Genomic DNA, 14,323 nt, shown 5'->3' with positions numbered 1-14,323 from the left:
GACAAAATAAGACCCTATCTCTCAAAAAAAGAATTCAGAATAGAGAAAGGTATAAATTGTAAGTTAGAGCATGCCACGTCCCAAATTTCCTACAGAAGTACTGATGCACGCCCTGAGAAATCTGTATTCATTTCCCAGAGCTGCCCTAACAAAGTACGCTAACTGTGTGCCTTCAACTACAGGAATTTATTCTCACAGTTCTGGAGGCCAGGAGTCTGAAATCGAGGTGTTGTTTTTTTTTTGTTTTTTTTTTTCTCCCCCCCGGTGAAGGCTGTCAGGGAGGATCTGTCCCAGGTCTCGCTCCTGGATTCTAGAAGCCTCCAGAGCTCCTTGGCTTGGACCAGGTGGTCTTCTGTCTCTGTCTTCCCATAGTCTTCCCTTTGTAGGTGTCTGTGTCCACACATCCCCTTTTTATAAGGACACCAGGCAAACGGGATTAGGGTTCACCCTCATCACCTCAGCTTAGCTTAATCATGTGTGAAGACCCTATTTCCAAATAAGGTCACGTTCACAGGTCCTGCGGCTTGGGGCTTCAGCATCTTTCGGGGAGACACAGTACAACCTGTAACCCTATAGATTTGCAAATATTTGTAGTTTGGGTTTCTGGGTTTTATTTTGTCTTTTTCACATCAGGTGAGTGATGTGATGATGTAACAAGTTTTGAGGGACACACATATCATACAATAGCATGAAAACCCAATTGTCATGCTTAAGTTTTGTTTTTTTATTTTTATTTTCTTTTTTTGAGGCAGGGTCTTGCTCTGTCACTCAGGCTGGAGTGCAGAGGTGCAAACATGGCTCACTGCAGCCTTGACCTCCTGGGCTCCAGCGATCCTCCCACCTCAGCCTCCCAAGTAGCTGGAACTACAGGCATGTGCCACCATGCTTGGCTATTTTTTTATATTTCTGTAGAAATGGGGTCTCACTATGTTGCCCAGGCTGTCTCAGACTCTTGGGCTCACACAATCTGCCCAGCTTGGCCTCCCAGAGTGCTAGGATTACAGGTGTGAGCCTCCACTCCCAGTTTCCCAGTTTTTGTGTTTTTTTTTTTTTCTTTAACCTGTAAAGACTTTTTTTTTCTTTTTTTTAACTCAAAAATATACCTTGGCAGCCAGGTGCCGTGGCTCACGCCTGTAATCCCAGCGCTTGGGGAGGCCAAGGCAGATGGACCACTTGGGGCCAGGAGTTGGAGACCAGCCTGGCCAACATGGTGAAACCCCAGCTCTATTAAAAATACAAAAATTAGCTGGGTGTGGTGGTGTGTGCCTGTAATCCCAGCCACTCGGGAGGCTGAGGCAGGAGAATCCTTTGAACCCAGGAGGCAGAGGTTGCAGTGAGACGATTTTGTACTATTGCACTCCAGTCTGGGCGGCAGAGTGAGACTCCGTCTCAAAAACGTGTGTTTGTGTGTGTGTGTGTGTGTGTGTGCGTGCGCGAGCTCGCTTGTATATACACACACACACGTAATACACATATACGTATATATACCTTGGCAATCTTTTTAGACCAGCATGCGCTGATACAATTTAAATTCTGTTGTAGATTTCATTGAGATTAATTCAATCTAAATACTATTAAATTCTACAATTAAATAGGCAATGCATTTAAATGATTCAAATTTCAAAAGCTATGAAAGGGGATAGAACTGACTCTCCCATATGGTAGCCAGTGGCACACATGTTTATTGAAATCTAAGTGAGGCCGGGTGCGGTGGCTCACGCCTATAATCCCAGCACTTTGGGAGGCCGAGAGAGGTGGCTCACCTGAGGTCAGGAGTTCAAGACCAGCCTGACCAACATTGCGAAACCCCATCTCTACCAAAAATACAAAAAGTAGCCGGGTTTGTTGGCAGGCTCCCGTAATCCCAGCTGCTTGGGAAGCTGAGGCAGGAGAATTGCTTGAACGGGGGGTGGAGGTTGCAGTGAACCAAGATCATGCCACTTTAGTCCAGCCTGGGCAACAGAGCGAGACTCCATCTCAAAAAAAAAAAAAAATCTAAATGAATTAAAATTAAAGAAAATTAAAGATTTGGTTCTTTGGCTGCATGGGCCACATTTCAGGTGTTCCACAGCTTCATGTGGCCCTGAAACATTGTCCTCATTGCAGAAACTTCTATTGGTTGGTGCTGGTGTAGACTTAAAACCTCTCTTCCACCCCTCCTAAAAGCCAACCACTGTTAGGGTTTTTTTGGTGATTCCTTTCTGAGATGATCTATGCACACAGTCAGCACATGGAGTTAATATATCCACTTTAAAGAAAATAAGTGCCTCCTGTGTAGTGCAAATTACTGTGTAATAGTCCGTGGAATGGAATTTATTCGGCTAGTTTAATAATGAAGGACTCTTGAGTCTTTTCCAGGTTTCTGCTCTTACAAATATTCTGGCGTGAACACCGTTCTCTCTGCAGAGCAAATTCTTAACAATGGAATTCCCTGGCCACAAGGTTTATATGTTTTTTCTCTTTTCTCTTTTCTTCCCTTCTTCCTTTTCTTTCCTTTCTCTCCCTCTGTTTCCCTCCCTCTAGTCCCTCTCTTTTCCTCTTCCCACCTCTTTCGCCCACTTTCTCCCATGTCTTCTCCCAGTCTCTTTACCCCTTTCTCTTTTCCCTGTCTGCCCACCTCCCGCCTTCTCTTTCTTTTACAAGGTCTTATTCTGTGCAGTGATCCTAGATCACTGCAGCCTCAAACCCCTGGGCTCAAGTGATCCTCTTGCCTCAGCCTCCCAAGTAGCTGGGACTACGGCCTGTGCCACCATGCCCTTCTATTTTTCTTTTTCTTTTTCTTTTTTTTTTTTTTGTGAAGATGAGGTCTTACTATGTTGTCTAGGCTCGTTTTCATCTTAGTAGGTGCTTTTCTAGTGTTCTTACCCAAGGGTACCTGGACAGAACTTAGTCGTTTGAAGCCCCTGTCATTGTGTTGAAGTTTTGTGTCTGCCCTCCATCCTGCGAAGAAGGTTGAAAACTTCCATCCACTTTTCAGGCAGATCGGTGACTTCAAAAAGTATGCAAATGTTGGGAGGCTGAGGCGGGAGGATCACTTGAGGTGAGGAATTTGGGACCAGCCTGACCAGGATGGTGAAACCCTGTCTCTACTAAAAATACAAAAATTAGCTGGGCGTGGTGGCGCATGCCTGTAGTCCCAGCTTCTTGGGAGGCTGAGGCAGGAGAATTGCTTGAATCTGGGAGGTGGAGGTTCCAGTGAGTCGAGATCATGCCACTGCACTCCAGCCAGGGTACAAATAGCAGCTTTAGACTTGATCCCACCAGGCATGATCGCTGGGCACCTTCGGCAGTGGATCGCCTGATTCTGCCTCAGTTTCCAGTGTCTTCTCAGAGAGGTCTGGAGTGGAGCGTCTGAAGCCGGAGCTGGATGTCTTGCTGCAAAAATATGTTCTCCACTTCCAGCTCTGCCGTCAGCCTGGGTAGGGGGAAGACCTATGTCAGGGGAGAGCTGTCTTCCTCCTAAAGCCCCACCTGCCTAATGGGTGAGACTTATGCCTCATTTTCAGAATTCCCAGGGGCCCTCGAACTTCTAGTCGTTTGCTAAATATATAAGCACGGATTGCCTCTACCTCCCCGTGGACCTTCCTGCTGGTCCCTATAGAGGTGCCTGCAGCCTGGAAATGTTTGCCTTTGGAGAAATTCTAGTTCCACCTGCCCCAGACTTATCACAATTACAGTAACAGCCGGAACTCCGGAACTTGCTGGAGCCTGTTTCAGCAGACAGGAGGTCCCCCCTTCAAGTCCTCTCTGTAACCCCATACAAGATGAAGAAACTGAGGCAGATGAGCTCATGAATATGAAGTCCCAGAGCTTGGGTTCAACTTGTCTCAAAGCTTATGGGATTTAAGGTTGGTTTAGGCAAGAGTGTTCTGTTCAGTGCCCCCTTGTGCTAGTGTGCAGGGGTTGGGTCCTGGGTTGCCTGGAGACCCCAGTTTACGCCTGGTGACCTGACACATTTACAACTAGCGTTCTCTTTAACTGCAAAGTGTTCTGGTTTGGGTGAGAAATTCTGTGTTCACCCTGTTCACGTGAACCTTGAGGAAGCTCTGACGAGCACTGCACAGCCTCTGATACAGACTGGAGAAAGCCATCGCTAGAATGTGCCTGTCAGCAGGAAAAGCTGGGAGCAGAGTGGAGAGCGAGCATCTGTTTCTGTAAAAAGGGAGGGATAAGGATGTGTCTGTATATTCATGTGTGCACACACGTACATCCATACACATATGACATACCCATACACATGTCCATACACATCCACATCATATACACGTCCATATTTACACACACGAACATCCACATGTAGACACATCTGTACATACATTCGTATATACACACATGCATATATAGACATCTGTACACATGTCTGTACAGAGTCCGTACACTTCCATATTCACACACATTCAAATGTAGACATATCTGTATGCACATTCATATACACACATCCACATATATACATATCTTTTCACATGTCCGTGGGGTACACACGTCCATATACATCCATATTCACACAATCCACATGTGGACATATCTGTACACGTTCATATGCACGCATCCGTATATATGCATCTCTTTACAGACATATATGTCCATACACACACACGTGCATACACACGTATTCACACACACAAACATCCATATATAGACATATCTGTATATACGTTCATATATACACACATTCATATGTATACATATCTGTACATATATCCACACACACATCCATATATACATATCTGTTCACATGTCCATACGCACACATCCATACACATCCATATTCACACAATCCACATGTAGACATATCTGTATGCATACATTCATATACACACATCCATATATATACACCTCTTTACACATCTGTATACATACGTTCACGCACATGTCCATACACACATCTACATACAGACACATCCGTGTATATACAGATTCATACATACAACTGTATTCACCCACCCCTGTATACACACACCCCTGTATACACACACCCCTGTATACACACACCCCTGTATACACACACATCCATTTACAGATACATCTGTACACACATCCACACATTCATACATACATATCTGCACACACATCTGTGGAGATCGGGGACAGAGAGCATTAAGTAGTGGCAGTGTGGTAATAGTGGGTCTTGTTTTGACGTCTACTGGTGGCCATCGGGTCTGTGGGGGTGGGGAGCCTGCAGATCGGCGGGGCCATCAAAGATGATATTTGCAGTTGCTCATGGCTTTTCCAGAGAATCTTCTTTGCGGGGCCGTGGAGTGTGTAGTGAGCTGTCCCCGTGGCCCATCTGCCAGTGTCTTCCCGTGGCCAGGTCTGCACCACTGACCAGCAGAGAAAGTTCTGGCCTCGCTGGCCTTCACGAGGACTTTGGGTTGTACTGTAAGAAAGGCTAGCGTGCCAGCATTCGACGTGTCTGGTCGCTGTGTGGAGATCAATTGCCAGCAGCGGGATGGGAGTCGGGAGAGCCAGGAGGATGTTGCAGTGAGACAGGCCGATGACCGGGGCTCCAGCTGGTGAGGCAGTGGAGGTGGCAGAACTGGTTGATTCTAGACACGTTCCATAGGGACAGTTGACTCGAGTTCTTGATGGATTGAATGACGGGGATGTCAAGGAGAGAAGAGGAGTCCCTTATATTTATGTCTGAGTTTGTAACACAGGTTTCTAATTTTGAGAAATCCAGAGTTTAAAAAATTGGGGAAGGGCTGGGCATAGTGGTTCATGCCTGTAATCCTAACACTTTGGAAGGCCAGGGCGGGTGGATCACTTGTGCTCAGGACCTTGAGACCAGCCTAGCCGACGTAGTGAAACCCCATCTCTACTAAAAATAAAAAAATTAGCCTGGTGTGGTGGCACGTGACTGTAATCCCAGGGAGGCTAAGGCAGGAGAATCACTTGAACCAGGAGGTGGAGGTTGCAGTGAGCCAGGATCCCACCACTGCACTCCAGCTTGGGAGACAAAGTGAGACTCTGTCTCAAGGAAAAACAAAAATTGGGTAAGGATCGGTGTGGAAGGTTGTTAGCTAGGTTGTCTCCTGCCCTGTCTGGTCCCAGCTTGTGTGGTCAGGGCTGGGCCTGCTGGCCAAGCCTGTCCTCCCAGGTGACACTGAGGCCGTTTCAGGGCTGGAGTGACCTGCAGCCAGCCATGGGTGGCAAGGCCGAGCGGTTCCAGGCGCAGCTGGAGGTGAAACTGGTGACGGGGGGCAGCCCCGTCATCTTCACTGGGAACCTCACACGGCAGGCGGGCAGCAAGCTGGCCTTCTCCGCATCGCTGAGCAATCTGCTGAGTGACCAGGCCCACATGACAGGTAGGAGATGAGATCCCTTCTGTCCCCTCTGCTCTGTGGCCAGGTTAGGGTGTGGTAGCCCAAGTGCCTCCTTATGGTCCTCATCACTGCAGCTTCTCTTAATATCAACATCCGATCTAAGGGCAGATCCAGGCTCCCTGTGAGCCCCCAGAACCTCCCCCAATCTCCAACTGCACCCGCAAACCTTAAAATAGCAACTTTTGGACTGTTTTTATTCTGACCCACGATAAGAACCACTTGTAACATTTTGACGTAAAATACACTGGGCATTTACAACACACACAGACTGAGCAGGTGCTGGCCCTGGTGCTGGAGCTGGGGTGGTGGCGGCTGGGTGTGCCGCTCATGGGTGTTCCGGAAGATTCCAAGGTAAGGACAGGAGCTGGGGCTAGGGGTACTTCGAGCAGTGGCTGTTGACCCCCTGATGTGGGCGTTTGGGAGTCATAACAGCTGGCCGTTTCACCTGTGTGTTCTGGCTGGCCTTCTGTGTCTCAGAAGCTTCAGAAGGTGAAATTTACCCAACAACCCATGATGTGCTGTTCTTTCTTTTCTGTTCTGTCCTGTTCGATTTTGTTTTATTCTACTTTATTTTTGGGCCAGGCACAGTGTCTCACGCCTGTAATCCTAGCACTTCGGGAAGCTAAGGCGAGAGGATTACTTGAGCCCAGGAGTTCAAGACCAGCCTGGGCAACATAGTGAGATCCCTGCTTCTACAAAAAATACAAAAATTAGCCAAGTGTGGTGGCACACATCTGTAGTTCCAGCTACTCGGGAGGCTAAGGTGGGAAGATCGATTGAGTCTGGGAGGTCAAGGCTACAGTGAGCCGTGATCGGGCCTGTCTGTGGCCCGTTGTGCAGGGCGCACATGTCGGCTCTTCAAGGAGCCCCCAACCCCAAGGCCCCTCGGTGATTCCTGAGTCCCTTCTTTGCCTGGGGATGGGGGTGCTGGTCCCTGAGGGCTGACCCTCTCATCTGCCTGCTCTCTGTCCCTGCAGCACTGCTGGAGAGGAAGGAGGAGAATGGACGGTGGGTGGCCGCCCTGGGTGCCAAGCTGTTCGTGCCAGGGTTGGTGGGGCTTCGTGCCCTTGGCCTGCTGCAGCAACGGAGCCAGCTCTGGACCAACTCCCTGAGGATCCAGTACAGCCTCCTGGGTAAGGCACTGCGTGCCTGGTTGCGGGGCAGGTGGAGGTGGCAGGGCCTGCCCTGTTTCTTAGGGCTGTGGTTCCGTGAGCTAAGATACGCTGTCACCACGGAGTTTTCCATTAGTTATTCTGTTGGCTCTGAGTAGGAGTGAGTACCTGCCCATTAAAAAGTGTGTCTGCTGAGGGGACATTCACCCATCTCTTAAGACCTCCCCATCGACAGGTTCTAATGGAGTGACAGGTGGAGCAGAGCATGGGGGGTGTGGCTGAGGCCAGGCTGGGCCGGGCCCTCCTTCTCTTGGAGCCCTGGTGGAGGGCTGCCTGGCAGAGAAGGGCAGGGGTCTCTGGGTCGATCCACACAGGTCAGGCAAAGCAGGCGGCACACGAGTGCAGCACCAGCCAGAAGCTGTGGGCAGACAGCGGCTCAGACGGTGCCTACAGGCTGGAGCTGCACCACGAGCTCCACTGCACACAGATCCCAGCCTTCAGCCACAAGGTGGGTACCCAGGCCAGGTGTGACATCCGGAGAGAGTACCAGAGTCAGGCAAGTGGTGATCTGAGTACCCTGAGCTCATCCCCAAAGAGATGGACTTGCTCACTATTACATAGCCATATGGGAATGGATCTGGGGCTGGAACTTTAGCCGCAGTCTTACATCTATTCATCCAGGAACACTTCAGCCCAGGAGGCAGAGGTTGCAGTGAGACAAGATGGCACCACTGTACTCCAGCCTGGGTGGGAGACTGAGGTCTTGTCTCTAAAATAAATAAATAATAATTTAAAAAAAAATAGTGCTTTCTACAGAACCATCTCTTCTGAAAACCAGGCTGACATCCCTGGAGTTGGGTGGCTATGAGGAGGCCCACGGACAGGGTGGGCAGGGCCTCCATGGGCAGTTCACCACCCATGTGTGTCCCAGGTCCAGCTCTGGCATGAGGAAGACTCGGGCCACCTGCACTCACAGCTGGAGGTGAGCTACGGGAAGCACTGGGACAAGAACAGCAACAAGAGGCGTTTCCGTGTCAGCCAGACCTTCAAGAATGACTCAGGGCCCGCCCTGAGCAATCACTTCATGGAGGTGAGCCCGGCCACTGTGGCAGAGCCGTGCCCCATGAGTCCAGCATGGACAGTGGGAGCTGGGGAACCCCCACATAGTCCTCTGGTCCTGGCTGCAAGGATGCAACCAGCTGAAACTCAGCCTTGGTGACTTTCCCTTTTGCACCTCCAGCCCCATGTCCCCATGTCCCCAGGGGTGAGAAATGCTTGTCAGAGTGCCAAGGGCTGGCAGGAGGGCTTGGGAAACACAGATGTCCAACTGTAAAAATGCATTTTGGAAAGAGCGGTTCGCTTTTAGGTTTTCCCGGAGGGTGGGTTCTTTTGCTGAGTTAGGACTGATGGAGTGCTCAGCAGCTGAATAGGTGGTGGTTCTTACACAGCACACATTTAACCTTGTATGTTTATTTAAAAATTGGTTTAGAGGCCGTGTGCGGTGGCTCATGCCTGTAATCCCAGCACTTTGGGAGGCTGAGGCGGGCGGATCACGAGGTCAGGAGATCGAGACCATCCTGGCTAACACGGTGAAACCCCGTCTCTACTAAAAATACAAAAAAATTAGTTGGGCATGGTGGCGGGTGCCTGTAGTCCCAGCTACTCGGGAGGCTGAGGCAAGAGAATGGCGTGAACCCGAGAGGCAGAGCTTGCAGTGAGCCAAGATTTCACCACTGCAGTCTGTCCTGGGCGAAAGAGCGAGACTCCGTTTCAAAAAAAAAAAAAATTGGCTTAGAATATTTTTCCCTTTTCACATCCAGTCCTGCAAATGGTCTTTTAAATAGTAACTTTTAATTTTAATTGTGGTTAAATATACGTCATGTAAAATTTACTGTTATTTTTTTTTTTATTTTATTTATTTATTTATTTTGGAGATGGAGTCTCTCTCTGTTGCCCAGGCTGGAGTGCAATGGCACGATCTTGGCTCACTGCAACCTCCACCTCCTGGGTTCAAGCGATTCTCCAGCCTCAGCCTCCTGTGTAGCTGGGATTACAGGTGCCTGCCACCTCGTCTGGCTAATTTTTTTGTATTTTTAGTAGAGACGGGGTTTCTCCATGTTGGCCAGGCTGGTCTCGAACTCCTGACCTCAGGTGATCCGCCCACCTCAGCCTCCCAAAGTGCTGGGTTACAGGCATGAGCCACCACACCTGGCCATATTTACTATTTTAACCATTTTGGAGTTTAGTGGCATTACACACTTTTACATTCTTGTGCAACCATCACCACTACTTATCTCCAGAACTTGCAAAACTGCAAGTCTGTACCCAGGAAATGCTGACTCCCCGTTCTCTCCTGCTCGCAGTCCCTGGAAGCCACCATTCTACTTTCTGTTTCAGACTTTTGACTACTCTCTGGCCACCGCAGAGAAGTGGAATCATACACTATTTGTCTTTTTTTTTTTTTTTTGAGACAGAGTTTCACTTTTGTTGCCCACACTGGAGTGCGATCTTGGCTCACTACAACCTTCGCCTCCCGGGTTCAAGCGATTCTCCTGCCTCAGCCTCCCAAGTAGCTGGGATTACAGTCACCTGCCACCACACACGGCTAATTGTTTTTTTTTGAGATAGAGTCTCGGCCTGTTGCCCAGGTTGGAGTGCAGTGGCATGACCTTGGCTTACTACAACCTCTGCCTCTGGGTTCAAGCAATTCTCCCTGCTTCAGCCTCCTGAGTACGTGGGATTACAGGCGCCCACGACCACGCCCGGCTAATTTTTGTATTTTTTAGTAGAGATGGGGCTTCGCCATGTTGGCCAGGCTGGTCTTAAACTCCTGACCTCAGGTGATCCGCCTGCCTCGGCCTCCCAAAGTACCGGGATTACAGGCGTGAGCCACCATGCCCGGCCCTGGCTAATTTTCTTGTATTTTTAGTAGAGACTGGGGTTTTACCATGTTGGCCAGGCTGGTCTGGAACTCCTGACCCCAGGTGATCCACCTGCCTTGGCCTCCCATAGTGCTGGGATTACAGGTGTGAGCCACCATGCCTGTCCTGTCCTTTTTTTGACTGGCTTATTTTACTTAGCATGTCCTCAAGGTTCATCCATATCGTAGCATGTGTCAAATTTCCTTCCTTTCTAAGGCTGAATACTCCATTGTCTGTATAGACAGCATTTTGTTTATCCATTCATCTGTTGATGGACATGTGGGTTGCTTCCATCTTTTGGCTATTGTGATAAATGCTGTTATGAACGTGAGTGTGCAAATATCTGATGCTTTCAATTGTTTCAATTGCTTTCAGTTCTTTTGTATATATACCTGGGAGTGTCATTTCTGGGTCATATGGTAATTCAATCTTTAATTTTTTTTTTTTTTTTTTTTTTGAGATGGAGTCTGGCTCTGTCCCCAGGCTGGAGTGCAGTGGCGCGATCTCGGCTCACTACAAGCTCCGCTTCCCGGGTTCACACCATTCTCCTGCCTCAGCCTACCGAGTAGCTGGGACTACAGGTGCCCGCCACCATGCCCGGCTAATTTTTTGTATTTTTAGTAGAGACAGGATTTCACCGTGTTAGCCAGGATGGTCTCGATCTCCTGACCTCGTGATCCGCCCGCCTCGGCCTCCCAAAGTGCTGGGATTACAGGCGTGAGCCACCTTGCCCGGCCCAATCTTTAATTTTTTGAAAAACTGCCACACTGTTTTCCACAATAGCTGCACTATTTTACATTCCCACCATCAGCGTATGAGAATTCAGATTTCTCCATATCCTTACCAACGCTCCTTGTTTTTTGTTTTTTTGGACTGCGTTCCACTCCCGTTGCCCGTGTGGAGTGCAGTAGTGCAGTCTTGGCTCACTGCTGCCTCAACTTCCCGGGCACATTCTAGGCCAGGGGTGGCATGATCCCATTGGCATCTTGGGGGGGGGGTGGGCATTCTCCAGTTTGTGCTGCAGGTGGCTGAGAGGCAGGTGGATTGCCGCATGCAGCTGCACCACTTGAGCCTCCGCCTGCCCTACGTGGAGAGCAGCAGTCACCTGAAGGTGCGGTACAATGGGCGGCCGCTGTTTGTGGCAGGCGGGCAGTGGAAGGACACATCTCGGGCCACCCTGTGGAAGTGGGAAGGTGAGTGTTGGCTGTGGGGCCTCCTTGGCCAGCAGCTCAGATTTCTGACCTCCAGGCCTTTGCTCAAGCTATACCTCCTTCCTGGAACACCTTTTCCTTTTGTTGGCTAGGCTAACTCAGGAGTCAAACTGGGTCAGGCACAGTGGCTCACGCCTGTCATCCCAGCACTGTGGGAGGCCAAGGCAGGAGGACTTCTCGAGGCCAGGAGTCTGAGATCAGCCTGGGCAACATAGTAGGAACCTGTCTTAATTTTAAAAACAAACGAAAACCTTATCTTTAATGAGTCCCATGATGCTTATAATTACATCCTAACTTCTTACCTTTGCCAGTCAAGTGTCAGGCCCTTCCTCCTTCTCCAGCCTTGTCCCACCCCACTCTCCCCCTTGCTCGTTATCTTGCAGGCTTGGAGGCCTATTTTTGTTCCCCAGGCACACTCCAGGGCCTTTGCATTTGCGGATCTTTGTGTCTCGAAAACACTGTCTCTTACTTTTAAAAAATGGATCCACCGGCTGGGAATGGTGGCTCACGCCTGTAATCCCAGTACTTTAGGAGGCTGGGTGGGGTGGGGGTGGGGGGGTGGATTACTTGAGGTCAGGAGTTCAAGATCAGCCTGGCCAACATGGTGAAACCCCATCTCTGCTAAAAATACAAAAATTAGCCATGTATGGTGGCAGGCACCTGTAATCCCAGCTACTTGGGACGCTGAGGCAGGAGGATCGCTTGAACCCAGGACATGGAGGTTTTGGTGAGCACAGATCATACCACTGCACTCCAGCCTGGGCAACAAGAGTGAAACTCCACCTCAGAAAACAACAACAACAACAAAAAGGATTCACCATAGTTTATCTACAAATTTTTTTTTCAATTTTTTCAATTTTTATTTTTATTGAAGCAATACCTTGTTTAAAAGTGAATTCGGCTGTGAGTTGCTCATTGTTGAAGCTGGGTCCCATGGGGGCTCATCATATTATGCTCCCTGCTCTTGTATAGACTTGAACTACGTTTTCTAAAAGTTGATTAAAGTTTATAAAGTTTAATCTAAAAGATTAAAGTTTATAAAAGTTGATTAAAGTTTATACATCCTCTGTGTCACATCTGCCTACCTTGTTTGTTTTTCTTTCTCTTTTTTTTTTTTTTTTTCTTTTTTGAGACAGAGTCTTACTCTGTCACCCAGGCTGGAGTGCAGTGGCACGATCTCGGCTCACTGCAACTTCTGCATCCAAGACTCAAGCTATTCTCGTGCCTCAGCCTCCTGAGTAGCTGGAATTACAGGTGTGTGCCACCACATCTGGCTAATTTTTGTATTTTTAGTAGAGACGGGGTTTCACTACGTTGGCCAGGCTGGTCTTGAACTCCTGAGCTCAAGTGATCCACCTTTTTGGCCTCCCAAAGTGCTGGTATTATAGGTGTGAGCCACTGTGCCTGGCCCCTACCCCAAGTCTTGCTTAAAACAGTAAGCATGCTAAATTCTTTTAGCCATTTTTTCTGTTTATATTCTCCATATTTTAAAATAATATAATCATGCTGTTATTTCTTGATTTTTCAGCTTTAGGCATTCTCCATAGCTTTCTTACTAGAGAGGATAAGAATTTAACGCTTAGATTGGTGCCCCTTTCAAATACATATTTCCCTCCATTTTCTTAAAAGAGTTACCTTTTGTTAACATCTGATGCTTACCCAATTATAACTATAAATGTCTTACATAGCTGAGATATATGGTGTCCTATCATGGTGACTTATTGTTTTTTTCTGGAGTTTTGTAATTGCCTTTATTTTTCTATTTGATTAGTTTTCTATAATTTTTGCCTACTAATTACAGAATTTTCAGCAGCATCGCAAAACTTTTTTCCAGGTGGTCAGACACATCAGATTGTTCATTGACTTCAATTAGTTCTGATATTTTTCTGGGGGACCCTCTTCCTGGAGCCTGAGTCCTGCTCCAAAGTAGACCAGTTGCACAGCTATGGTTCTGCAGCCTCCCTTTTCCATCAACCTGGGAATTCCTTTCACTTCTTCTCTGGGTCACAACCCCTTTTTCTTAAACCTGTGTCATCTCTCTTGGTTTATTCCTTTGTTCTGATGGAGTATGTGTTTCAGTAGGTTCCAGAGAAAGCAGAGATGGGAGGTGTTTTCATTTCCAAGGGCTTCTGTAACTAATTACTAAACTGGGCAGCTTAAAACAACAGAAATTTGTTCTTGCACAGTTCTGAAGGCTAGAAGTTTGAGTCAAGGAGCCACCAGGGCCATGTTCCCTCTGAGGCTCTGGGGAGAACTCTCCCTTTCCTTTTCCAAGCATTTGGTGATGGGTGTTGAAGCTTGGTATTCCTTGGCTTATAACCGCATCCTCTCTAATCTCTGCCTCTTTTGTCATATGGCATTCTCCCTGTGTGTGTGTCTCTGTGTCCAGATTTTTCTTTTCTAATAGAGACATCTGTTCTATTGGGTTAAGGGCCTGTCCTATTCTAGTATGACTTGATCTTGACTTGATGATATCTGCAATGATCCCATTTTCAGTTAAGGTCACATTGGGAGGTATTAGGGATTAAGACTTCAATTAATCTTTTGGGCAAACACAATTTAACCCATCACAGAATACAAACATTTTGAGACCCTAAATGTTGAAAATGTCTTCATTCTACTGGGACAGTTTGAGTGGAGAATTTTAGGTTGGAAATAATTTTCTCTTGGGATTTTGAAGGCATTGCTCCATTGTTTTGAATTAATTGGGAGATCTGATGCTTTTTCTGATTTATCATGTTTTGTATGTGACCCTT

General features: G+C 48.0%; 1 protein-coding gene and 1 pseudogene across 1 annotated transcript in view; one reads left to right on the top strand and one right to left on the bottom strand.

Moving 5' to 3' along the window:
* The window catches only part of LOC129016364 (uncharacterized), a 154,094-nt gene that overhangs the window by 58,874 nt on the left and 80,897 nt on the right, over window positions 1–14,323 (top strand). The window contains 5 exon segments of the mRNA XM_063654026.1: window positions 6,119–6,305; window positions 7,301–7,456; window positions 7,810–7,943; window positions 8,367–8,525; window positions 11,369–11,549. Of these exon segments, the coding sequence (XP_063510096.1) occupies window positions 6,119–6,305; window positions 7,301–7,456; window positions 7,810–7,943; window positions 8,367–8,525; window positions 11,369–11,549 (817 nt within the window).
* On the bottom strand, window positions 628–721 carry LOC129016430 (small nucleolar RNA U13; annotated as a pseudogene).

Source organism: Pongo pygmaeus, chromosome 18 (assembly GCF_028885625.2).
Source record: "Pongo pygmaeus isolate AG05252 chromosome 18, NHGRI_mPonPyg2-v2.0_pri, whole genome shotgun sequence".
In the NCBI taxonomy this organism is placed as follows: Eukaryota; Metazoa; Chordata; class Mammalia; order Primates; family Hominidae; genus Pongo; species Pongo pygmaeus.
This window is presented reverse-complemented; position numbering and strand designations above follow the sequence as displayed.